The sequence below is a fragment of the Ambystoma mexicanum genome, chromosome 11 (assembly GCF_040938575.1).
Source record: "Ambystoma mexicanum isolate Mex_15411 chromosome 11, UKY_AmexF1_1, whole genome shotgun sequence".
Taxonomy (NCBI): domain Eukaryota; kingdom Metazoa; phylum Chordata; class Amphibia; order Caudata; family Ambystomatidae; genus Ambystoma; species Ambystoma mexicanum.
Window position 1 is genome coordinate 1,383,523,368 of NC_090934.1, and position 25,444 is coordinate 1,383,548,811.

The 25,444-nt window shown below is 47.7% G+C and overlaps 1 protein-coding gene across 2 annotated transcripts in view; it reads right to left on the reverse strand.

Moving 5' to 3' along the window:
* BTBD1 (BTB domain containing 1) overlaps positions 1–25,444 on the reverse strand; it is a 189,972-nt gene that overhangs the window by 155,893 nt on the left and 8,635 nt on the right. For both annotated transcript variants that reach the window (XM_069624985.1, XM_069624986.1), the window contains exon 2: positions 22,251–22,407. In XM_069624985.1, coding sequence (XP_069481086.1) covers positions 22,251–22,407 — 157 coding nt within the window. The remainder of the gene's footprint in view (positions 1–22,250; positions 22,408–25,444) is intronic.

A 25,444-nucleotide genomic window follows, 5' to 3' on the forward strand; every position in this document is an offset into this window, starting at 1 on the left:
CCAGATGCGTGCAGGGAACAAGGGGCTGGCTACGGAAATTAATCTCTTGGGGCTTCAGATGAAACAGTCCCCACTGATTGAAGAGAACCTGAAGCACAGAAACTAGGCTGGCCTGGCCAGACGTGTGAATACCCATTGTACTGCTCTGTAATCAGAAGTAAACATTACGGTATCCAGTCATTCCATCGAATGACAATCCATCCAACACCAAACCATCAGATTTTTCCATCGAAATACTATTCCATAGAATGGCCATTTCGTTGAAACCAGTCCATGTATGTTGTCGATGGACTGGTTTCGATGGAATTGCACTTTTACATGTAAAATATAGGTTGTCTATGCTTTGGTATTCGATGGTTTTGCATGTCAGCCCTTTCCCCACCGACGTAATCGCTATAAACCAAAATTACTCCCCACTGAACCCACCCTTATTGAGACAATCCCTGTCTTAGCACTCTAACATGTCTATGCCACTTGGAGCACTATGAGGTGCATCGCTAGCTGGATCAAGTACACAATCTACGAAGATAATGTTGCCGCCAACTGAGCCTTCACCTGCTGCACTAAGGTAGACAGCGAAGGGGTTAGTCGTTGAATAATAAGAAAATAAGTGACTTGGATGCCCAATTGTCAAGGAAGTTCCAATGAGCTTTTTTTGTACATGTATGATTTGCGTTTGTTGCCAAAATTCCATTTTTTGGTCCAAAATGTTCCACACAAACTGCATAATCTTTGTGAAGACATTTTCGTCTTCTGATTCTTCTATCCAGCACGGAAGTGCATTAATGGGAAAAGTAATCTAACCAAATGCCCGTGTTTTTGTTCTGGTGACAATTGCCAACTTCTGTGCCTTTCAACAGCTGGTACCCTCATATTGTACAAATAAGTGGCATGCATGCTCAAACTTTCCTTCTTGAACAATTTGTTAATGCCAATTTCTTTACATGTGAAGTCTACGTTTGCGGTCCCCATGCATCATAATTGGCACAAATGTTGCATGCTACTTGTATTGCAGTGCCTGGTGGGAAAATTCACATTGTATGATGCTTTGTTTATCTGGCATGTGACTTATGGGTTGCTAAGGAGGAATGAGTTCCAAATTGTGCACAATTAGTGTAGCTACCAATTGCAATTCACTTAAGTTACTGAAAATAATTTCTTAGTGACATTTTTACTTTAGTATAGCATTTCTTGCTAGATTCTTCCTGACTCTAAATTCTTTAAGAACGGATATTACCAAATGCAATGTACTGAATTGATCAACTTCGAGCAAAGAACAGCAAAGTCGACCCTGCCACAGGTTTGAACTTGCGAAGTGCAGGCTGACCCCATGTCAAGGGCCTGCACTTAACAAGTGAGGTATACAACCATAAACATAATGTGTACAATATGAAGGTAAAACCCACCCCTTCTGTAAAGTGGGATTCAAAAGTTCCAATTTGTGAACAATGTTACTGGCCCACTAGCATGATTAAAGATGCACCACTTACAACTATATTTCCCAGGGGATTGCTTGGGGAAAAGAGTACCCAAATCCATCAAGACATTTTTTTATTCCTAATCACTTGTCTAAATGTAATAGACCTTGAGTGCCTTAAAAAAGGTGGATAACCCTCCCCTCACACAATGCCTGGTTAAAATGATCTTTAAATTCTACTATATTATGTCCAGTGTTACTCATCCTATTCTCCTAAAAATTCACAATTTGCCCCTAAAGATCCCGACAATCCCTTTGGAGGGATGGGCAAGACAGCACCAAAATGAACCATTATATTGGAGTAAATGCTACTGTTGAAACGTGTTTAAAAACATTTGCCATTAAACCCCTTGAAAATGTCCTGGGAGAGAACTCCAAGCAATCAAATATTTTGTTACATCCTGCAATGTTTTTGAATTTTGCTGCCCTCGTGCCTAGAAATGCACTGTTTGCCACTTAATTTACTAAAGATTGTATTTCTATACCAATTTAATGTCAAATGATGTAAGGCCATTATGAATTACCTGGATGAGATTACTTTTAATTAACAGTGCTATTAGCAGTATTGAGCTTAGTACAGTTATGATTAGTTCCAATCATTTTACCACCAACTGAATGCTCATAAAATGACATCAAAGTACTGAAGTTGCTCACCATTTCATCTGACACTCAAATGTTGCTCATTGCTAACAAACGTTTGGGGACCCCTGCTCTAGGTCCAATATCATATCTGCCTATACTGGACCGCCAGTTATGAAGAATGATTTGTTGTTATCTTCCATTTGGTTTGCAGCAAAGTGGGACATGCAAAGAAAGGAAAGGTCTATTTAAAACGAGACGTGTACATTACTGGGCAAGAGTAGCTCTTGGCAGGAGAGAGCATTGTAAGCAGGTGAAGCCCCATGATGTCATTTTGCTTGGAGAGGCGGGGCAGAGCAAAGTCGCAGAGCCTGCAACTTGAAGAGGCAAGAAAAGCCAGATTGAGATGCCAGAGAGTCAAAGAATCCTGCAACAGGAGAACCGTTGCCTGACAGGGAAACAAAGACCCACACCAGGCGGTAAGGTGACCAGAACAGAATCCCAGTGGACGATGGGTACAGCCAACTATGCCAAGACCCCCAAGGAGGGAATGCTCCAAGCTCACTGCTGCTTGCGTCCGTAGACAGCATCCTGTTGCCACGGAGCCAAGAAAGACATGATACAGAGAAAAGGAAATGGAAGGCCTGACTGCGTGCCAAGCCTGACAAGGTTCCCCTGCGCCAGTAGAGGTCCTGAGAGAACAGAAAGGCGGGCGGCTGAGGGGCAACATATGAGAAGGAACAAGTTACTTACCTGTAACTGATGTTCACCATCAAGGGTCTGGCATGGATTCACATGCTCATGAATATTCCCAGTCGTCGGGCTGGGAATCCTCGGTAAAGAAAAAATCAGTATCAGTTTCGTTTCTGATCTGTCTTTCGTAGTAGTAACCAATCACTGATCTCTGCGTCATACTGACCACAGCCAATGACTGCCCTCTACCTAAGCCCCGCCTCTGGCAGCCATCTTCAGATTTGGTAGCACGTGAAGTGGCAGTATGACCAAGTGAAGAGCCGCAGAGGGGTAGGCGGGAGGGTTCGCATGTGAATCCATGCCAGACCCATGCTGGAGAACAACAGTTACAGGTAAGTAACTTGTTCCTTCTCCAGCATGGGGTCTGGCATGGATTCACATGCTCATGAATAAAGAATACATAGCAGTACACACATGCACAACCACGGGAGGTGGCAAAGGCTCAACATTAAGCATTACATCAAACTCAACATTAAGCAATTCTTACCTCCTCACCCAGCTCACCTTAGGCGAACAGATTGCGCAGCAATGCTTGGCCGACCCTGGACTCCTCCCTGGAATCCCGATCGACGCAGTAGAATTTCGTGAAGGTGTGCGTCGACCTCCACGTAGTAGCCCTGCAGATGTCCAGCAAGGACACACCAGATAGGAACGCCGTGGTAGCTGCAATCGCTCTGGTGGAATGGGCTCTCGGACGGCCAGGCAGCGGTCGGTTTGCCAACCGATGACAGTACATGATACAGCCGGAGAGCCATCTAGAAATGGAGGCCTTTGAGAGAGAGCCTTCCCCTGATTGACAGGTCCAAAGTTCACAAAAAGTTGTGACGTCTTCCGAAAACACTTTGTGCGGTCCACGTAAAACTTCAGCGCTCTAGCCACATCCAGCAAGTGCAAAGTCCTTTCGGCCGGCGACGAAGGCGACGGGAAGAAAACGGGCAACACCAAGGGTTCGTTGAGGTGGAAGTCCGACGATACCTTGGGCATGAAGGAGGGTTGTGTCCTGAGCACTACCCTCATGTCGTGAAAAGTCAAGTACGGGGGCTTGCAGGAAAGGGCCTGGATCTCTCCCACCCTTCGTGCAGAGGTGATGGCCACAAGAAACGCTGTTTTCCACGACAAGAACTTCAACGGAGCCGAGTGCAGAGGCTCGAACTGAGGTCCCATGAGCTTGGTCAGCACCACGTTGAGCTCCCACGCCGGGGACGGAGCCTTCACCGGCAGGAACGATCTGAACAGTCCCTTCATGAATTCTTTCACCAGACGATGAGACCACAAAGACGTCCGCCCCGTGGTTCTGGTGTATCGGGAGATCGCAGCAAGATGAATCTTGATGGACGCGTGAGCCAGTCCAGCCTTGGCCAGCGTCAGAAGGTACGGCAGTACCTGGGGAGCCGTAATCTGTAGAGGGTTAATCTTCTGTGCGTGGCACCAGACAGAGAACCTCTTCCATTTGTGTCCATAGAATTTAAGAGTTGAGGACGCCCTGGCCTTTGCAAGAACCTCTCTGCAGTCGGCCGGTATGTCGTATCCTCCAAACTCTAACGCTGCAGGAGCCAGGCCTGCAAGTTCAGCGACTTCGGGTCGTGATGGAGGATGGCGCCTCCTTCCCTGGAGAGAAGATCTGTGTCCACTGGCAGCTTGATTGACGGGGACGCTGACAAGTCCAGAAGGTCCGGGAACCATATCTGCCTTGGCCACGCAGGTGCGATGAGGATCATCCTGCACCGTGACCTCTTGAGCTGGTTGATGAGCCGGATCAGCAATGACAATGGAGGGAACGCGTATAGAAACAGGCCCTCCCAGGGGAACGAGAAAGCATCGCCCATGCTCCTCGGCTGGGGAAACCTGCTGGCGAACTTCCGGCACTTGAGTTCGTCGCCGTCGCGAACAGATCGATCTGGGGTGTGCCCCACTGTCGGAAGAGGCGGTCCACTAGATCTTGTCGTAGTTCCCACCCATGGCACGAGCGCAGCTCTCTGCTGAGCGAGTCAGCAATGGTGTTTTTTATCCCTGCCAGATGAAACGGCACCAGAAACATCCCTTGGGCGACGGCCCAATGCCACAGATCCTGCGCCTCCTTGGACAGGGCTGGGGACCTGGTTCCGCCCTGCTTCCTGATGTAAAACATGGTGGTGGTGTTGTCGGTGAAGATCCTCACCACCTTGCCCTTGAGGGACGGAAGAATGGACCTGAGGGCCCAAACCACTGCACGGAGTTCCATGACGTTGATATGGAGGGACTTCTCCGTCGGAAGCCAAAGGCCACTCGCGTGCAGATTTTCGGTGTGCGCTCCCCAACGCTCCAGGGAGGCATCCGTGGTCACTGTCTCCTGATGGCCGGGGGTCTGGAAGTCCATGCCCGCCGTCAGATGCGCGCGGGTGCCCCACCACCGGATCGCTCGTCGGAAACTCTTGTCGAGTGTGATCCTCTCCTCGAAGCTGCCCGTCGTCTGGATCCAGCGCGCGTCCAGGAACTCCTGCAACGGGCGCATCCGGAGCCTGCACAGGCGGATGAGATAAATGCAAGAAGACATCATTCCGAGGAGGGACTTGATGGACCTCACCCTGGCCGCGTCCGCAACCAGCATCCGCTGCACCTTGCCCAAGATGGCCTTCGTCCTTTCCTCCGACGGAGAGGCCAGAAGTGACACTGTGTCGAGCTTCGCTCCCAGAAACAGTGCGTCTTGCGCGGGCACCAGGTGGGACTTGGCATAGTTTATGGAGAATCCCAGGTCCGTGAGTAGTTGGACGGTCCTTGCCGTGTGCTCCACGGCGAGCTCCTTCGTCTTTGCTCGGATGAGCCAGTCGTCCAGGTAGGGGTAGACATGGATCCCCTCTCGGCGCAGCTGCGCCGCCACCGGTGCGAGGCACTTGCTGAACACCCTGGGTGCCGACCTCAATCCGAAGGGAAGGGCTCTGAACTGGTAGTGACGCCCTTGGACCACGAACCTGAGAAACTTTCGGTGTCCCTCTAGGATGGGAATATGGAAGTAGGCATCCTCCAAATCCAACGACGACAGGAAATCGCCCTCCTCCACTTGACCCAGGACGTGTTGGAGGGTGACCATCCGGAACTTCTGTGCCTTGATGAATTTGTTCAGTCGTCGTAGGTCCAGGATGGGACGCCATCCTCCCGTCTTCTTCTTGACGAGGAAGAATCTTGAGTAAACTCCGGAGCCCCGAAGCCTCTTTGGGACGAGCTCCCTGGCGCCCTTCTTGAGCATCGCCTTTACCTCCAAGAGAAGTTGAGGGACTTGATGTTCTTTCCTGGCCACTGGGTGGACGCGCCGGCACCTCTTTAGAATTTCGAGCGCGTGACCCTGAGCTAGGGCGTCCAGCACCCAACCGTCGGTGGAGATGGACTCCCACACGCTGACGAAGCTCGCCAGCCGGCCTCCCACCGGGGGTGGTTCGGTGGGGGCCCGACCCCACGGCCGGTTCAGTCCTGCTTCGACAAGGCTTTGCCGCCTTGTCCTCCTTGGCGACGACGGCGGGGTCCGCCTGACTTGCCTCGTCCCCTGTAAGCTTCCTGTGACGACGAACGGGCCGCTTGACGGTATGTGGAAAATCCGCCGCTGGAACCTTTGGAGGCACCCCGTTTGCCTCCGCTGCTCCGAAAGGGCGGCTGCCGTTGCTGGAGAACCCCAAGAGCCCGGGCCGTCTCCGTGTCCATCTTGATGGCTTGAAGGGAATCGTCCACGGTTTTCCCAAACAGGTTGTTTCCGTCGAACGGCATGTCCAAGACTCTGGTCTGCACGTCCTGACGGAAGTCAGTAGCCTTGAGCCATCCACGCCACCTAAGGCACACGCCGTTGCCCAACTGGCGAAATCCAGTGTCAGCGATGTCCGTCGCAATCGTAATGGCATGGTCCGACACCACCTCTCCTTCCTGCAAGATCTCTAGGGCTTCCGCCCTCTTGTCGTCTGGTAGGAAGTCCAGCAGGGGGGCCAGTTTGTACCACAACTCCCTGTCGTAGCGGGCTACGATAGCCAAGGCGTTGGTCGCCTTAATCGTCGTCGCTGCCGACAAGATGACTCTGCGTCCCATAGTGTCTAATTTCTTTCCCTCGCCGTCCGGCGGGGAGGTCGACGTAGAGGCCGCACCCCCCCCCCCCGCTTTCTTCCTGGACGACCGAGTCCGGGGTCGGCTGTGCCCGAAGGCACAAGGGGGCCGCGTCCGGGACCCGGTACTTATTCTCGTACCGATCCCTTCTAGCCGGCGTCGTGGATGGGTTCTTGAGGAGGGCGAGGCCCTCATCCCAAATATCGTCCAGTAGAGGTACAGCGAGGACGGTCTTCCTCTTGGCCTCGCGCCGTTGATAAAGGAAACCTTCCTTCTTCTCTTCCGGGCAGAGCTGGAAAAGCTCGGATGCCCTGGCGATCATGGAGTGAAACGATCCAATCTCGTCGGGCGGGGAAGCCCGGGTGGGAGGTGACGACGGGAGATCCTCGTCGTAAACCTCGTCTTCTGTACCCGTCGCGGCCGTGTCAGTCCCCGTATCATCCCCATGTGTGGTGGACGGGGAGGAGGGCTGGACAGGGCGCGATGGCTGAAAAGGAGGTGGAGGATGAATCCTTCTTCTCTTAGGGGAGGGCTCCCCAGAAGGGCCTGGCTCTGGGTCCCCCGTGGGGAGCGGTTCCTCCGTTGGTGGTAATGGCAGTCTCATCCTTATCTCCGAGCATAAGGACTGTATAGCCAACAAAATGGCCGCCGAGTTGTCTTGCGGCACTGGTTGAGGGGAGTCCGACGGGCGGTCAGGAGCCCCGTCGGCACCCTCGACGTTCTCGTCGTCTCCTACGTCGGGGTCCCTCACGACGGGCTGGTCTTCTTCCACGCCAACGCTGTGGCTTAAGACTTCGATCAGCTCTTCCTCAGAGGTTGAGGCCGAATCCACGACGACCTCCTGCCCCCCCGTTTTCTTCTCCGTCGGAGGTTTCACGGGGGTCCTGTCGATGGGCATGAAAGAGGACTCCCTCCGCGGTGGCAGGGAGACTCTGGGCCCCGAGGTCGCCACCACTGGTGTAGCCTCCACAGGCTGAGCCAGGGCCACCGCGACTGTCTCGATAGAGGTCTTGGCTGGATGGATTAAGGCTTTCACCACCTTAGGTGCACTCACCGCCTTCTCCTTGGGGGGAGGGTCACCGCCTCGCTCCCCCTCCGATGGGGCCTTCGAGCTCGACCGGGGTCTCTCCAGGAGCTTCGCCGGGTGCTCGGCCTTCCTCTTACCCGAGCCAGAGCGTTGGCTCGTGGTTGATGGCGCCGGGGAGGATGCGCCCTGCCTGGCGCCCGTAGAGCCCGACCGTTCGGCACTCCCGGTGCTTGGCCTTCTGTTGGACCCCCGTCGCCGGGGCGCCCTCAAAGGTCTTAGAAGACCGCTCGGACGACTTCTTCTTCTTTCCTTCCAGCCAGTTGGCGAGACGTTGATGGCCTTCATGGTCCGATCCGACATATTGCCGCAAAACGCACAGTCCTTCTCCACATGCGTCTTGTCCTCATGTAGGCAGTAAAGGCAAAGGGAGTGTTCGTCCTCCTTAAAGACATTCTGAAGCTGGCATCCAGGGCAGACCCTGAACAGCTTACCGGGCGTCGAGCTTCCCTTCTCCTGGGCCATGTCCGAGATGGGCCTGAGAAACTTCTGAAATCCTCCAAAAGCATGGCTCGACGAAATCTTCACCCTTGAGGGGCGTAGACGAATCCGACACGGGTCCCCGTTGATCGGATGAAGAAACGGTGGAGCTTGAGGCTCTTTTGACCGAAAAAAGAGAAATTTTTTGAGAAAAAACATGAAAAATAGCACTAACGCTCGAGAGCAATAGCACGAGGATCCCAACACTTGAACGTGCGGTAAAAATCTGAAGATGGCTGCCAGAGGCGGGGCTTAGGTAGAGGGCAGTCATTGGCTGTGGTCAGTATGACGCAGAGATCAGTGATTGGTTACTACTACGAAAGACAGAACAGAAACAAAACTGATACTGATACTGATTTTTTCTTTACCGAGTTATTCCCAGCCTGACGACGGGGAATATTCATGAGCATGTGAATCCATGCCAGACCCCATGCTGGAGAAAGAGAGAAACTGTCTAATCACGCATATGAAAGTCGAACATTTGAGCACAATTGTAGTTACACAAAGTCAATACAGTGTGTGAGGAATAATGCTATATAGGAAACTTCTAAAAAGTGGAACCAAATACCCTGGAGAAGAAGGGAGAAGCCCCAAGGTAACAAGCCTATCACAAACAAGTGTGACAAGTGTTATGCAAAGACTGTTAAACGAACATAACCAGAAAAAGGACAATCCAGTACGTAGAACCCAGGCGAGGGGACACCATGGTTGTCACAAAAATACTACAAAACATACAAGCATATGCAAAACCTGATGGGGCGTGCCTTACGAGTCATGCAGTAGTCCTGCTGATCCGGCAAGATCCTTGGGGATTATTTTAAGCACAAGAGGATCAGTGCATGAAAACAGATTCCTGCATACATAAAGAGGCTGTGCTAGCAGTCGCTCATGATAGGGGTGAGAAACAGGACGATTGCTGGCTATTTAGCAATTGAAAAAAGCCGCCCGGCGAGGATAAGGAAACCAAGATGGCGGGCGCAGCCTAACAAAGGAACTAGTAGAGGCTGTCCTCTACCCCGCGGAGCTGGAGATCGAGGCAGCGAATAGGTGATAGACTGCGGCTTGCCCTGACACAATGGAGCAGCAGCACACAACTAGCGGGAGAAGCAAGGAGAGTTTGCACCCAGAGTGTCCGCCCCGATGGTACGGCGGTGGATATAGACTAGTGGAAAGAAGGGCATCCGACTGCTGAAAATACTGTTACACGACCCAGACGGCAGAGAGCGGGTAGATAGACAAATGAAGAAATATAACAGACTGCTCCCACTGTGGTCCGCCCCGGAATTACCCTACACAGTGGTGCGGTGCGAGGAACCTAATCAGTGACTGCAGGGCAGCTTCCACCACGGTCCGCCTTGGGCTCCTTCATGTATCGGAATGCTGGAGATGCCACGGACACCGTACCAATATCTGCGCTAGTGTTTCCACTGCAGTCCACCTTGGATCCGGCCCATGCAGTGGATGCTGGGTGAGTAGCACATGGCGAAACATGTAGCTTGAGCTGCTCCCACCAGGGTCTGCCCCAACACACAGATGGCAGAGGATCGCCGCGTATGCAGCATTCAGTACGGTCTGCCTGATGTGGCTCTGGAAGTGATCGCGCGGTGCAGTGTAACGGCAAAAAGGTCGGCAGACACCATGGGGGCCTGTTTGATGCCCCAGGTAACAGGGTGAAACAGACTGGAAGCAAAATATAAGCCAACCATTCTATGCAGCGCATATAAAAAAGGAGGGAGACCAAGCCAGTGATAGAAGCCTCTGCTCCACACAGTGAAAGGAAGCCTCTTGGCCACGGCCATACACCAGGCTACAGAGCAGAAGCCAGGGCATGAGCCGCTCCCCTGGGTTCACCTTAGGAGAGGAGTGCATTATATTAACAAGGGAGCACATCGCTCACTCGGTGCGAGGGCAACAGAAGACAGTAAATCAGCCCCAGCCCTGAGAGTACAAACAGTGCGCTGGCACCCAGTGGTGGTGTGGCACGGCCGGAAGAACTGGATCAATTAAGAAGACTGCTGGATACAAGGTCCTATGCAGCATATGGAAGGGAGCGCCACAGGTGACAGGGGGGGCGCAACACCCAGTGAAGACTAAGTTACGCACTGAAAAAAGCCCAAGAAATAGCAAAGCACAGTGAAAGGTGGCCTCTCGTGAAGCAGCTTAACAACATTGCATGGGAATAGGTGAGAATTCCGCAGACAAGCATGGAAGGCAAAAACGACTGGGCAGACGGCATGGAAATGCAGTAGGCCCTCACATAAACTACCAGCAGAAGCAGCTATAAGCCGCACGAGAGGGGACTAATACTACTACAAAATCAGGCTGACACGACTAAGCAAAGCTTGCAGTGACCCTGTACAAGCAGCCAAAAGCCAACAAAAACAAAATGTTAGGCAATCCTCTATAGATAAGTTTGCCAGGCCTCCTCAAGCAGCAGACAATACGAAGACGACTGCCCCAGTGACCCAAGAAGCAATGGCCCCCATGAGTGGAGATGAGAATATTTTGGAAGCCATAGCAGCCTTAAAATCCTCATTGAAGTTCAAGATAGACACCATCAGTATTGAGGTAAACCGCCTAAGACAAGATGTGAGGTCCTTGGCGGAACGCACAAGCACGTTGGAAAAGGAGGTGCAAATGAATAAGACTTCCTGCAATGAGAATACCAAGGAAGTTTCAGTGTTACAAGCAGCAGATTCGGAACCTGGAAAACAGGGCGGAGGAGGCAGAAGGACGGGCTAGAAGGAACAATGTGAGAATTATTGGGCTCCCGGAAGGTGAAAAGGGCGCAAACCCAACCAACTTCATCAAGACTATGCTGCTGCAGGAAATTGGAGCTGGGGCTCTTACACAAGGCTTCATGGTGGAGAGCGCACAGAGTACTGACAAGACGGCCTCCACCAGGAGCTCAACCTCAGCCAATAATAGCCCAGATAATCACTAGAAAGATGGGTAGAAAATCCTTGAACATTTGCGCAAGGGCGGTACGAAAAATAGAGCGTCGGCTAGCATAACTGCATACCCGGATTACACATTCCTGGTGCAGAAACAGACTATGAACTATACGGCAGTCAACAGGAGGTTGCGGGATGCGAACATCAAACACCAAAGCCAAATTGAAAATCTGAAACAAGAGCCGAGCCATCTTCTTTGAGACACCGGAGGAGGCGAGTAAATGGGTGGATAAAGCAAACCTGGTGGACAAAAGGATGTTCAGCCGAGAGGAGAGATGGACAAACAGGAGGGTAACACCTAACCAACACGTAATTATGCGGACACACGCCCAAAAGACATTACTAGGCACGTTTGTTAAGTGGAAAGTCGTAGTTGCTGTTACAATAATGTTTAACAGGCATGAACCACTGGTGCTGGGACCCCATGAGGAGGAAGCAGCCTACACCCACACTCAAGGCATACATTCGTTTTCAGGATTTGATTAGCAGAGTTTGCTAATCAAGAACATTTTAAGTAGCAAACACACCTATTTGATTACAACATTGCTACTCATATTTTTGTAACCAGAAGGTATTTGTACCCGAGACATAAAATGAACAACAATATAGCAGTTTTGTACCACTGAAGTTACATATTAATGAGGAGCCAGGCCTTTACTCCACTAGACCTGCAGGTCAAGTAACTTAGTTTACCTACTCGACCTCAGAGAAATGCACTTGACCCATGGCAACAGGGGACAACAAATTTAAACTTGCTTTCTGTAAAATGGTGCATGTCAATACAAGCCCACTTAGTTTGGCCCACTCTTGCAAACAAGATGCCAGCCATGAACAGTTAAACTTGTATTTCACATTTACTGCAAACAAAGTAAATGTTAAAAGTTTCAAACAGCCTCTATAAATGGTACTCCCAAAAATCTACTCGGCTTTGCAAGTGGGCATAAAGACCGAGCCCTGGATTAGTGTCTATAAAATGTAAAAGGTCAGCTGCATGAATTGACACAAATAGATATGATATAGAGACTCTGAAAGCAGTTTGGCTACCTCTCTCCTGCAGGTTCTATATAATGCAATCATGATCATATAGCAAAGCGAGCTCTACAGGCTAACTACAGTGTATGGTAGTTCAGGAGGTCTGCAGACTACAACCTGGATGGCACTATTGATCACAATGCGTAAACATCTAGTTATCTTTCTGTATTCAATATTTAGGAGAAAAGAGGGCAAGACTAAGCGGAGTGGATGGCATAGCAGGCAGAGAACCGGGCAAATTAGGGGCGGGGGGGGTGGGGGAGATTGCAGTTTGCTCCCATCTCACTTTCACAGTAGCTGGTATAAAGCAACAGGACAATAAAATAGATTGTCAAGGAGTATAGGATGAGCTCAACCAACAAGTTGCATAATTAGGTTTGCCATCAAAAGCATTTGGCCGTGTGCATTTTTCAAAGGTCTTCACTGATCAATATGATGCATCCTCCCCAACAAAATGAAATATAGTTTACACTTGAGATTTAGATACACTATCCTAAGCTTTACTGTAAAGAATGGGGATTATGCCGTGTTTTAACTAATTCATACTGTAATTATGCATTATGTAACAACTTACATTTTAGCAATGGAATTACAAGTATGTCTTTATTAAAACAAATAAGTTACAACATATTGGTCTTTGGGAGACAGGATATAGTTAGCTTAATAAGAGGATCATCCCAATTAGCTCTGAAAAAAGAAACATACATTCTTGCCTAGCACTCCCACACAGGCCTTTCGCACATAAGAGTGGAGCAGATTGTTATTGCTGCACTCCTTCATTAGCCCCTTTGAACCTGCAGAGAAAATAGGGTGAAGAGAACCCGGAGGGCAAGAGAGGAATGCAGGGTGAGCTGTGCTTTCATTGAACAGGGTAACTTAAATAGCTAATTTAGCTACACAAGTGTCAATTTGATTAGCAAACCTACAGAATTGTATAGCAAATTGCTATGCGACACTGCTTATTTTATGCCTTGCACACTAGATTAGAGTAGTTAGGCTACTAGTGGTTACGTATCCTCATGCTGGATACGTAACCACTAGTACTGGAAATGGGTACTAGTACTGGAAATGGGGCGAGACACAGGGATGCCTGAGCACCTAAGAGGGAGCTCGGAAATTGTTGGGAAGGAGGACGGGAGTTGGCCTACAGACACGCACAAGAGTGGACTATCAAATGCAACAGGTGGAGTATGAAAGCAGACATTTTTGGATGGGATGGGGACCTTAAAATAGTATCCTGGAATGTCAGGGGCCTGAACAGCTATATTAAGAGGAACAGGGTAATGGAATATTTGAGACGCAAAAGAAAATAGATATTGCTCTCCTGCAAGAAACACATCTCAATAAGGAGGGGCAAGACACTATAGCACGAAGTAGGAGGGAGTGACCTTGTGCTCGCACCGACAGTCCAACTCAAGGTCCTTCAGACCTTCCAGGACGCTGATGGTAGGATGATTGTGTTACGGGAAATGGTAAAAAATAAGGAAATGTGTAATTAACACGTATGCTCCAAATCACGACACAGTAACCAACTTTAGATCCCTATATCCCTTGATAGGCTTGTACAGGGACAGTGCGTTGATTTGGGGAGGGGATTTAAATTGTACGCTGGACCCCACAATGGACAGGTCGGATGGCAAATTTATTCACCCAGCCCTGCGGCTAAAGCTCTAAAACACGCTATTACACGTATTCCAGTTGGTTGATGTATGGCAGACGTTGAACCCACAGAACAGAGTCTATTCTCATTACACTGCTCCCAAGAACCTCTTCACAAGGTTAGATTTTGTGTTAGCTGAGATAGAAGATTTAGGGCTGAATATAAAGCGAGAGTCCTCCAAGATCATTCCCCTTTGTTGGCTATGTAGCAGTCAATTTCCCCTCAGGATAGGATCCCAACTTGGAGACTTATGGTTGAGGCACTTAAAGATGCTGGGTTTTCGAGAACACCTGAGGAAAGAGGTGAAGGAATATTTTGAGCACAATACAGGCAGCATGAAATCAGCAGGTACACTGTGGGAGGCCTTCAAGGTGATGGTGACAGGGGCTGCTATATCGAAGTCGAAAGGGATCTTCAAAAGAGCAGAAGACAGATTATATAGAGCAGTCAAGAGATAGGTCCCTGGGAAGGTGTCCCGCCTACAGGAAGAATGTTGGGAACACGAACAGGCTTAGCAAATTGAGCTACAGGAAGTATGTAGAGAGACAGCATGCGGAAGGAGATAAGCCAGGACGCATGCAAGCCTGGCTTTACAGAAATGAGAACAAGCGAGAACCAATCTAAGCAATTGTGGGTAGAGACAGTGAATTATGCGAGACGGAAGATGGGGTGTGTAAATATTTTTACGATTATTACAAGCAGCTATATGGAGAATCCTCAGAGTGTAACATGTCAGATTAGTTTCCCCAGGCTAGACACGGAAGAGAGAGAAAGACTGGAAAGTCCCATCACTATAGAAGAACTAGAGTATGTTATAAAGGAACTACCAACGGGCAAAACCCCTAGAGCAGATGGGCTTCCCAGTTAATTTTATAGAGAATATATAGGGCGGAAGTCTTGGCTCCATTATTGGCAATGCTGCACGAGGTGCTGGACACAGGCAAGTTACCTGGATCCTAAGAGAGTCGATAATTGTCCCCCTGCTTAAACCGAACAAGCTGGTCACGGCCTGTGCTCATATAGGCCCCTCATTACTGAATCAGGACGGGAAGATTCTCACAGCTCTAATGGCAAACGGGCTCAAACCGGACATTGCCAAGCGTATATACTCGGATCAAATGGGATACGTCCCACACAGACATATCACTAATAATTCGAGAAGACTGCACTACATAATAGATTGCAACCCGAGAAGACAGCCAACAACTGGCGGTGGCGTCACTCGATGCAGTCAAGGCGTTTGACTCGATCAGATGGCCTTGGCTATTAGCGGTACGGTATGGGACCCACATATATCAAGTGGGTGAGGTTGCTGTATAATGAACCGATTGCGAGGGTCAAAACGGGTATGATCATCTCGGAGCAATGACAGTTAAGTAAGGGCACAAGGCAGGGATGCCTGTGGCCCCCAATAGTGATGGAACCATTAGCGGTCTACCTGCGGGAAGAGTACGGGGAGGCTGGCATAGTCACACCAGGGGGACAGCATCTGATTTCATTGAATGCGGATGACATGCTCCTGTACTTGCAGCACACAGAACCGAATCTGCTATAAATCCTGGATGTGATGGAGCGCTATACTGCTTTGTCAGGCATAACAATCAACCCACAGAAATCAGGCTTGTTCCCTCTGGGGGGGCGGATGTGCCGGGGGGCCTGTGCACTGCTTGCCGGTACTAACAAATAAATGGGAGATTGACATGTTTAGGTATCTGGGAGTGGACATTTTATCATGATCCCAGGACAGAACACAGTGAAAGCAGCAGACATAATTGAGAACTCTAGGTCATTCTGGGCCAGATTGCCATTATTCAGGATGGGGCGAGCAGCACTGCTGAAGATGGTGGTGCTACAGAGACTACTTTACAAATGTCCCGTTTGCGATACCGAAAACGTTTTTCAAGAGGCTGAACGGTATACGTAGGTGCTTCTTGACTCGCGGTGCAGGGTGGCACTGTGGAATCTTCAGAATTCGTATGACCAAAGGGGAATAAGGGTGCCTAATTCTGAAGTATATTTCATCGCTAGCCAGCAACAACTCGTAGCCAAATGGCCGTCTGATGAGCAAACGCTGGAGTCGCGGTCACTGCAAGCAGTGTGTGCTCCGTTTTTCCTTAAGGAAGTAATATGGATAACCAACCCTCACACAGCTCGCCCGCCCTTGCTGCTGAAGCTGGGGTGTGCGATGTGGCGTAACGGCCTGCCAGTTGTTGGGGAACACTACATCGTATTCCCCGCAGATCCCGCTCGTAGCACCGGATAGGACGGATAGGCAACTGAGGTTAAATGTAAGGAGGTATTGGGAACCCAAAGGGGTAGCGACGGTGGAAGATGTGCTTAAAGAGGGGGGACCAAGGAGTTCGGGGAATTGATAGGAGATACTGGGGTGCACAGATGGCAACACCTCAAGTATACCTGCCTCCTGGGGAACGTAGATGGCCAGAGACTGAGGGGCCCTTGCAGGAAGATGAGATAACAGACATTTTATGATGTATCAGAGGGAGGACACAAGGATTTATGCACCACCAATGTCCAGGATGGGAGATGCATTAATAAAGACGAGGCAGAGTTGGGAAAGAGACTTGCAAGAACCGATAGCAGAAGCAATGTGGATTAGAGCTATGGTGTACCACAAAAAGGTGTCTAGAAATGCACGGTTACAACAAATTTAATTATATGTGACCCATAGAGCATACCTGACGCTGAACAGAATAGCCAGGTTCGGCCAGAGGGCAGGGCAATCATGCCCAAGTGTGGTGAGATTAATGCAGATCTGGTACATATGTTCTGTGCCTGCACAGCGATTAAACGGTTATGGGGAGAGGTAGCCCAAACGCTAACATGGCGGAATGACCTGTTAAAATTGGCAAATGAGGAGACTGGTGTGGCAAGAAGCATTGGGTTGGAACACGGAACAAGGGGAGGGAGGGGGTGGAGATTTGGAGGCAGTTGATAGCAGACATAGCCTCTACTGAACAGGGCACTGGAGACTTAAGAAATACACCCGTTCAGGTGGAGATGGTAGCAACTAAAGAGTAGTGTTGCAAAATGGTGGGACCATAGTGTGAGATGTAGGCCGGGGATGGGGTCAGGGGAGGGTAGAAGACAAGACAATCATGCCTTGAAGTCATGTACAAGGTATACATATATACAAGCCTGTATGTTCTGTTGTAAAACTAATAAAAATGTTTTTTTAAATGAAAAAAAAGCATATGCAAAACCTAAAAGTATATGGGAAGAGCTACGGGCACTCATGAGGCCCTTAGTGAAGAGAACTGAAGGAAGCATATTGTAATGAGAGACATTTGAGTAGAAATAACCGCAGATATAAGATATTGAATGAACGAGAAAGCTGCTGGAAGGCAAGAAGAATACGACCAAGAGAAGAGACATTCTTTTGGCCTTCTGTTTGAGTTGTTTACATTAGTGGTAGAGTCAGGTAGAGCTAGGTTTCGGACAGAGAACAGTTACTTTTGGACTTCCTGCTGACGGACGAGCACCTTAGTTGATTTGACAGGCAGAGTGACCCCTTTAGTAATAGAGAAAGATAGGCCATTTTACAAATAATTTCATTAAAGATAGGTAACCTGTCCTTAATGTGTCCAATTCCTCCTTCCAACCCGCCACACAGTCGCATTGAGCAAGCAGGAGTTACTAAAAAGCATTTGCTCACTAGCAATATTTAACATGGCAAATATTTGTTAAGTGATCATCATTCATGTTTATTTCCGAAATGTCCAAAACACTACATAAAACCAATGCAAAAGATAAAATACTTATCAGTACAAATCACAGGAATAAAATCTAAAAACCAGATAGATTACCATCTCATAGAATTTAACAACCATACAAGTCCTCATGTCCGATCATACTCCTGAGTAGACGCTTTCTTATGTAAAGTGCTGATTTTAGATATGTTAGAAGAGACCAGCTCACCTGTGGCGATTCAGCCCAACGTAAATAAATGAAGGCTGGCCGATATTGCACAAAGCCCAGTTCACAAAGTAAAGGTCGTAACACAACTCCTCACACTTGCATATGCGGGACTAAAACATATCAAATGGGCAAGGACCTCTATGGACCTGCACACAAAGGGCAAGACTGATTAGCACCCTCCCCAGACCAGGCTGCCACCACTGCCCGTAGCAGAACAGTCAAACCGTTCCCTAGTTAGGACACATCACTACGAATTCCACCCACACATACGGTATGCCTGGGGACATGCTTATTAACCCTCTATTCTTGGATTTCAAAATCTCCATACTTTCTCCGTTAGCCCCAACATACACATGAAAACGGCTCGCCCACAATTTTACTTCATCACAAGAAGCACATTTGAAGGTGGAAATAGGTGCGTGATGTTCAGTGCCATCATTTGTTTCTTAATGTGGCACAGCCACTAAACCACAACACTTTGCCCTAGAATTTGACTGGAACATCTGCCAGCACATCCTCCACATCATCGTACAGCATGTTACCAGGTCCTCCTCCCAGCTTTGCCGTTTTCCCCCCCTTCCCCTCCTTCCCCCGAGCACCAAGCACACATTTTGAGGAGATCAGTGAAGTAAAATCCTCTCTAGTACTGAAACGAGGACATGTAAAAAAAAAAAAAAAACATTTGTAAAAAATTATTCTCATATTGTGAGTGAGGACTGTTGTAAAGGTTAACCAGCAGATCATTCATACCAGGTCTGAGAATCCTTACCATAAATATAAAGGGGACCGGGAACTTCAACACCATCAACTCACAAAGCAGATTAGATAATACACAAACCTCCATGGTCCCGCCCCCTCCCGTTTCTTTGGGCCTTCTCCAGATACAAAACATAATAACCATCCACATTTTGCCTTGGGACCACATCTCTTGCAACAAAGATCATATTCATTGCTTTAATTAGAGACTGCATCTCCGTGGATGCTAACCTCGTTTTAACTCCTGCCACATTCCATGACAGGAATGACATTGGCGTTATTGCATTTAGGGATCCATGGGGAGTACCTGTAAGGGCCCTGGAGTACAGGAAACACATGGCCCTGACTGCGAGTGTCATTCGATATCATTCATATCGCTAAGACAAGCAAACTAGTTCAGGGAGGGCATTGCGTTATGATAATTGGCCATGCTACATCTGGGACCCTTCTCATTTAGCCCAGAGCCACAAGACACCTGAGCAATTAGAATTTGTGAAACCGGACCCATCTAATGCAGCAGTTCCCAACCCATTTCCGCAAGGATAGAAATGGTTCAACGACACCATCAATGCCCCATGCTTGGTACTGGTAGGCCTAGATTAAAAGCAACTCCATAATTAGTCACACCTGGATGCTTAACAGTCACCACCACACAGTCCACAACTAGGATTTGTTGACGAGTCCCACACATGGGACTCTACAGACCATTAGAATTAAATGTGGGCAATAAGTGGAGCGAACATGGACCCAGGTTTAAGTCGGAAGGAACATGTAAATCTACCGACACATCACGGACATGGGTAGTGACCCCTCTTATTACCCAACCCTCGTCCACCCCCCTCCTTCAGTTTGAGTTGTTTCGCCAATTTGTTTACTTAGGGCCCCTAAGGCATCCCACTTTCAAGAGAAAGCACACTTCAGGAAATGCCTATCAGGAGCATTTAATAATGCAATATCCTTCCTTAACGATCTTACCAGGTTGTCTAATATAGACAATGTATTAAAAAGGCCTGATTTAAAGGTCATCATGAAATTCATTTTTGCCGACATGGGCATAGGACCGCACTACCTCAAACTCTCTCTTCCCAATTATCCCTCTTCTCTAGCTCTTCGCTCAGCCACCTCCAACTCTCTCAGGGTCAGTCGCTTTTCCAAGCAGAGAGTTGGGGGCAGATCTATTTCTTCGGCTGGGATCTCCCTCTGGAAAAGCCTCCCTGCCTCTCAAACTTGAGCAGAACAATCTATGGTCCGGAAGCAACTCAAGACCTTCCTCTTCACTTTCTCTCCCCTGCTGATGAACCGTCTGTTCCATGCACTGGTCAACATGCCACCCTATGAACCTGGGCCCAGGTCCCAGCCCATCCAGTTGCACCTCACACTGCCTCTTGGCTCCCTCAGCACGTGTGGTCTGTATCTTAACCCTACAGTCCCCTATCCCTGCACTTGAGCCACCCGTTGGCTGCACTGTTGATTACCAGCACTTCTCTACTCCCCCGAAACCCCCCCACAAACACCTCTTTGCACTTCTACCCTTCCCTGCGCAATTGGAATGACACAAGGCCTAGTAAGATAGTTGTTTTGTCCGCCATCTGTTTCCCTTCCTTGTCTTGTCACGCCTTGAAACACTTGTGTTCAGGTGTGTTGTAAATGCCATAGCAATAAGTATTTTCAATACCTCTAAACTGAAGTCCAGATGACAAAGGAAGAGAAGGCATCAATCCACAAGAACAGCAAGGGGTTTGACCAATAGCTATGGGCTGCATATTTGGTATACCACTATTAACCTTTGGATGCTGGGAAATAACCAACCCCCCTCCAGAGTGGCCGGGGGAGCGGCCTTATAGAGACATCCCTGCCATGTCCCTGCCAAACTCCCTAAACCAGGACACTCAGGGGATTCCACACTCTATTTGGACGTACCGGGTTAGTAGCATGCACCAGGAGAAGGATACAGGCAGAAACTGGGGCAGATACTCCAAGTATAGATATGCATTCCTCTACAGAGTGGGGGTACTGATTAACTCAGAAGTGTTCAACAAGGAAGGTGTGGATAAAGCAACATTCCTCAGAGTATATGAAATAGCCATTACTGCTACCCTCATCTGCTCATCCAATTGCCCCGCCACCTTTTGTAAGAGAGAATCCACTGCCCTCTCTTTGAGGACTTAATAGCCCTCTCCTTGGTTCCAGGATTGTCCACAGTAGTTAATTTTTACCTCTCCTTGGATTTTCTGTGTTTTTTCAGACCCTGGGTGGCCATGGGGTGAGAGATTGCTTTGCGTTTGGACATGAAAATAATAAAATGGCCTAACAAAAAAACAAAAACAAAAAAACACCCACCTAAAATGGTCTAAAATAGTCTGGAATGTCCGATACCAAAAAATAAGTAAAACGGTATCCAAGATGCATACAGCAAATAACTGAATGAGTAACAAGATTAGCTCGCCAGAGGAACACCAGAATGGCTCACAGGACTTCCATAGTCCGACTACCTACCCTCTGGTGAAATTACCACAACCCACAGTTTACAACGTCTTGCAGAGATGGGCTTTGTGAGATGCAAAGTTGCAGCAAAGTAACAATAATTTCAACACGTTTCAGAACAGTTCAGAAGGGTTCGCAGCCCGAGACTGCACGAACACCACAGACCACAGGAGAAACAAGCACGACTCGCAGTCCGGGTTTCCAAAAGAACGCAGACCTTGGGGGAGCCTCTGAATTACAAAGCACCACACCCCTGTCTGCAAGGGGGTTAAGCTCCAGGGCAGGATCAATAGACCAGCCTGCGATGTCTGGGCAACAAAAGCAAATAATCGTGAGGCAACCGCAGGTACACTACTCCTGCATTCCTTTTTCTTGTCAATTACAAGTCAGAATGGTTCCTGATTGAGAGCAGAGAACACAAGCTGGGGGGCCTGCTAAGAGCCTACTAAATCCGGACAGACCTTGACACGGGATGTACACAGCCAATGAGCTTCACAATAGGGCAGTTAGGCAGGTAGGTAGTTAGTGATGGTATTCAAGGCTCCAGATACAGATTTCTTTTTTGTGGTCCTTATGGTTACTCCATACTTTTCAAAATTGAGTGAAAAATAAATAATGGTCATTTCTGACTGGGATATTTTTAAGAAGAGTATGTTTTTAATATAGGTACTTTGTTAACACACTTTCCTTGTGCCCAGTAAATGGTATAGGCCCTCTTCGGGACCAAGAATACAATAGCAGGCCTCCTCTGTGTGGCATGTGTTGTTGCAGCCTAGTCTAATCACAGCACTATAGCATGGCAAGCAGCTAAATCTGGGAGTACTTGTCTAATTTTGAACATTAAAACAGACCTACATGCAGCTTATCTGGTGGGTGCAGTCCATTATACAAAAGATTTATTGTTGCCTCAAACATGTATTGGGACCATTAATACTTCATCCATAACCTGCTCCAAAGTGTGGTTAAATCGTTTAAATTAAAATTGAGGGTTACCTGGGTAAGAAGCATGAATGCGTTATCTGCTCGAAGATGTTTTGTGAGGAACTCCACACAATGTGCTTCTAGTGCTGGAACTGCATACTTCTTAGCTGTGTAAAGTGTTGTCATAACGGTTTCTGGACCAATTTGTACTTCATCTGAATAAAGAAACCTACAAACCAAAATACAATAAACAATGTTTAGGTTTTTACTGGGTGTGTCACATCAACATGTTGAAGAAAAGTTTAATGAACCAAAATATGCTAACATTTAAGGAATTGCCACAGGGAGTTTGTGCCCGTTGGAATTTTATGTTGCTAATGCTTCTCCTAATCTTTCCTGGGCCCCATATTCTGCCATAAAATGATCCTGACCTCCTGGAAACCACTTTTGGAGAAACAATCATTCCCTCTTTAAGGTTTGCCTTCATAAATAAGATCAAGATCTCCATAATGACCTCCAGGTCTCCTGTCCTCTAGTGCATAGAGGTGTTCATTCTAGAACTTCTTTGTAGGATTTGGGGTTAAATTACATCACCAGTTTGATGGTAAACGTCTGGGCCCTGGATGGTTTCTATAGAGATGTGTCACCCGGAATTAGATACTACATGTTGTCAGTTCTGTGAAAGACACATGTTTCCTGTGATTAATCCTCTGCATACATATTGCAGCATTCCTGTTTCGGTAAACAAAGGCTTGACATATTATTTGATTACCAGGACAATGATCACCCATTTGTTGGCGTTCTCTGTATTATACAAGTGAATGGAACTTCACCCATTGTTACAGAGGAGGCTTGGCTGATAAATTAAAAAAGGGACCACACAGTTCTCCTTAACACACCAAGTACTGCTCTTTTACAGACCAAGTCACATTTCTTTTAAAAGAGAAAAAAACACAACTCATCCTCTGGATGCCCACAAACAGATTTATTGTTCACTTTTAGACAAACAACTGCAGAAGAAAACCAAACTGAACAGGGAGACCTGGACTCTGTTCTTGAAACATCCTTTGAATGTTGAAAAGGTCACATAAGAAAATAGTACAGAATCAAATTGTATCTGACTTTATAAGCATGGGTAGAGGTCCATGGCTGTTTATCTACTGTAAAACAGACAGAAACTGAGTGATGCTGGGAGCGGCTGACCTACTACTTTTTGCACAGAAGAGCACAGTTGACACACACAGCGACCAGGAGCTACATTTGACCCCTCAAGTCAACTGGTTACGTGCAAACATCAGTGTTAGAAACCGAGGGGAGCTGGGAGCCATTTAGCTCCTGCTTGTAGTCTAGCCGAGCCGGGTTAGCTTGGCACCAACAGCTACCAGTAGCTACTTAGGCTCCCCAGGACAACAGATGCCAAACAAACACACCTATGTGAATTTAACTTTGTGCATTTGGGACAATCTATGAATAAGCATTATGACACCACATTTTAAGCATTTCTAAGAAAATAAGCAAAATGTTTTTGCATCTTATGTTGAAGTTAGATTCGTGGAACGCTATTTACTAGCTCCTGGTTCCCCAGTGGTAGTTTCCACTCATTGGTTAATACCTTGGAGTTGCTTTTAGCTCCTGCTCATCTAATCTTAATTTTGATCCCTGAAACATACCTATATGGCAGTAAACCTTTGTGTTTAGTAAAGTGTATAAAGAAGCATTGGGACACAAGACATTTAAAGCAAAATGAGTAACATGTAATGGTACAAAAGAACTTAAACTTTGCATATCATGTAGAAGTTAGAAGTGCAGCGGTTGCACACTATGTACTAACTAGCTCCTTTCTCCCCAGGAGGTAGCTGCCGATTATTTGGGGATGCAGATACTCTGAGCTACTTTTAGCTGCAAATTATTAATTATTTCCTACGCTCTCTTAAATCAGCTCTGCAGTGGGATAAAACAATCTGTTTTGTTTAACAGGTTTTTACTAATACCCAATGTATTTTGTTTCTACCGATATCCTAGAGCGACCAATGGAGTCTGTACTTTGTTAAGCCTTGGCGCCCTTTTATTAAAGGCTGTCCTATTCCCAAAACACAGGTAGGAAAAAAAATGATATAAGTGTCTCAAATTAAAAGGCCAATTACAAATACCGAACTACAGTCCACAGCCCTGTCCTCAATGGTTTTTTTGACCAATGTGAATCCGCTTGTTGACTGCGGTTCACTGCACTGCCCACTCATTTTACCTACGCAATTAAAAAAAAATATGTAATAATCAGAAAACCCTTTGTAGTCACCAGCCTTAAAAAAAAAAACAAAAAAAAATTAAAAATCACAAAAAAAATAAATCATATCAGAAAAATTCGGGCAGAGTGTAAGGGATGTCCGTCTCATCTTTCCAGAACACAGAGGGCCCTTTATGTTTACAAATCAGCAATTAGTAAGGTCAAGTCCAGCTAAAGTAACTTGTGTGCTTTACTTACGTTTGAGTCTGAACAAAATTGACCCGGTAACAAAGGCTCCTACTCTATCCCTATCAGCACAGCAAAACACTATAACGTCAGCTACGGTTTTTAATCCAGGAGAATGACTCCCTTCTCCTGGATATAAAGCATCCAAAAGCCTTTCAGGTTGTTCAAAGCAAAAGTTCCACAAAGGTTCTGGGTTCATCGTAAACCAGAGTCACAAAGTCCTTGTGGGGCTAGAAGAACGACTCCCTTGTCCTAGCTGGATGCCCAATGTCTTTCACCGTTTCTACTAAGGTTTGTAGCTCCTTTAGGGAGGTTTTCACAATCTCTAGGTTTTGTACTTGATCCGCCCCCACTGCGACAAGGAGGCTGTTTCTAGAGTCCCCCTCGACTCTCCAACACCACACGTTTGTGGAACTGTATATGGTGCTCTGTTTCTTGATAGTTTACAGGCTCATAGGGTTTTCTGTTTTCCTAGCTTTTTGGAGCTGCAGCAGTTTTTCTACAATGGGCTCCCCACACACCAATTTCAATCACTAAGCCAGAAAGGCAATTTCATCTGTTGCCACTATGGTTAAGAGGACTCTGCGCCTTGGCTCCAGAAGAAGGCTTTTTCACTACATATGCCTAAACGTCTGAACCCTAGCACAACTTTTTGCTGCTCCCTGGTTCCACCCCAATCGGGGTTTCTGATTTAACTTCTAGACGTCAACTCATTACAAGGTCACCCTTTAGCCTGGCTCCAACAGACCTCTCCATGGTCTAGTCTCCTAGATGCAATATATTGACTATATTCCGA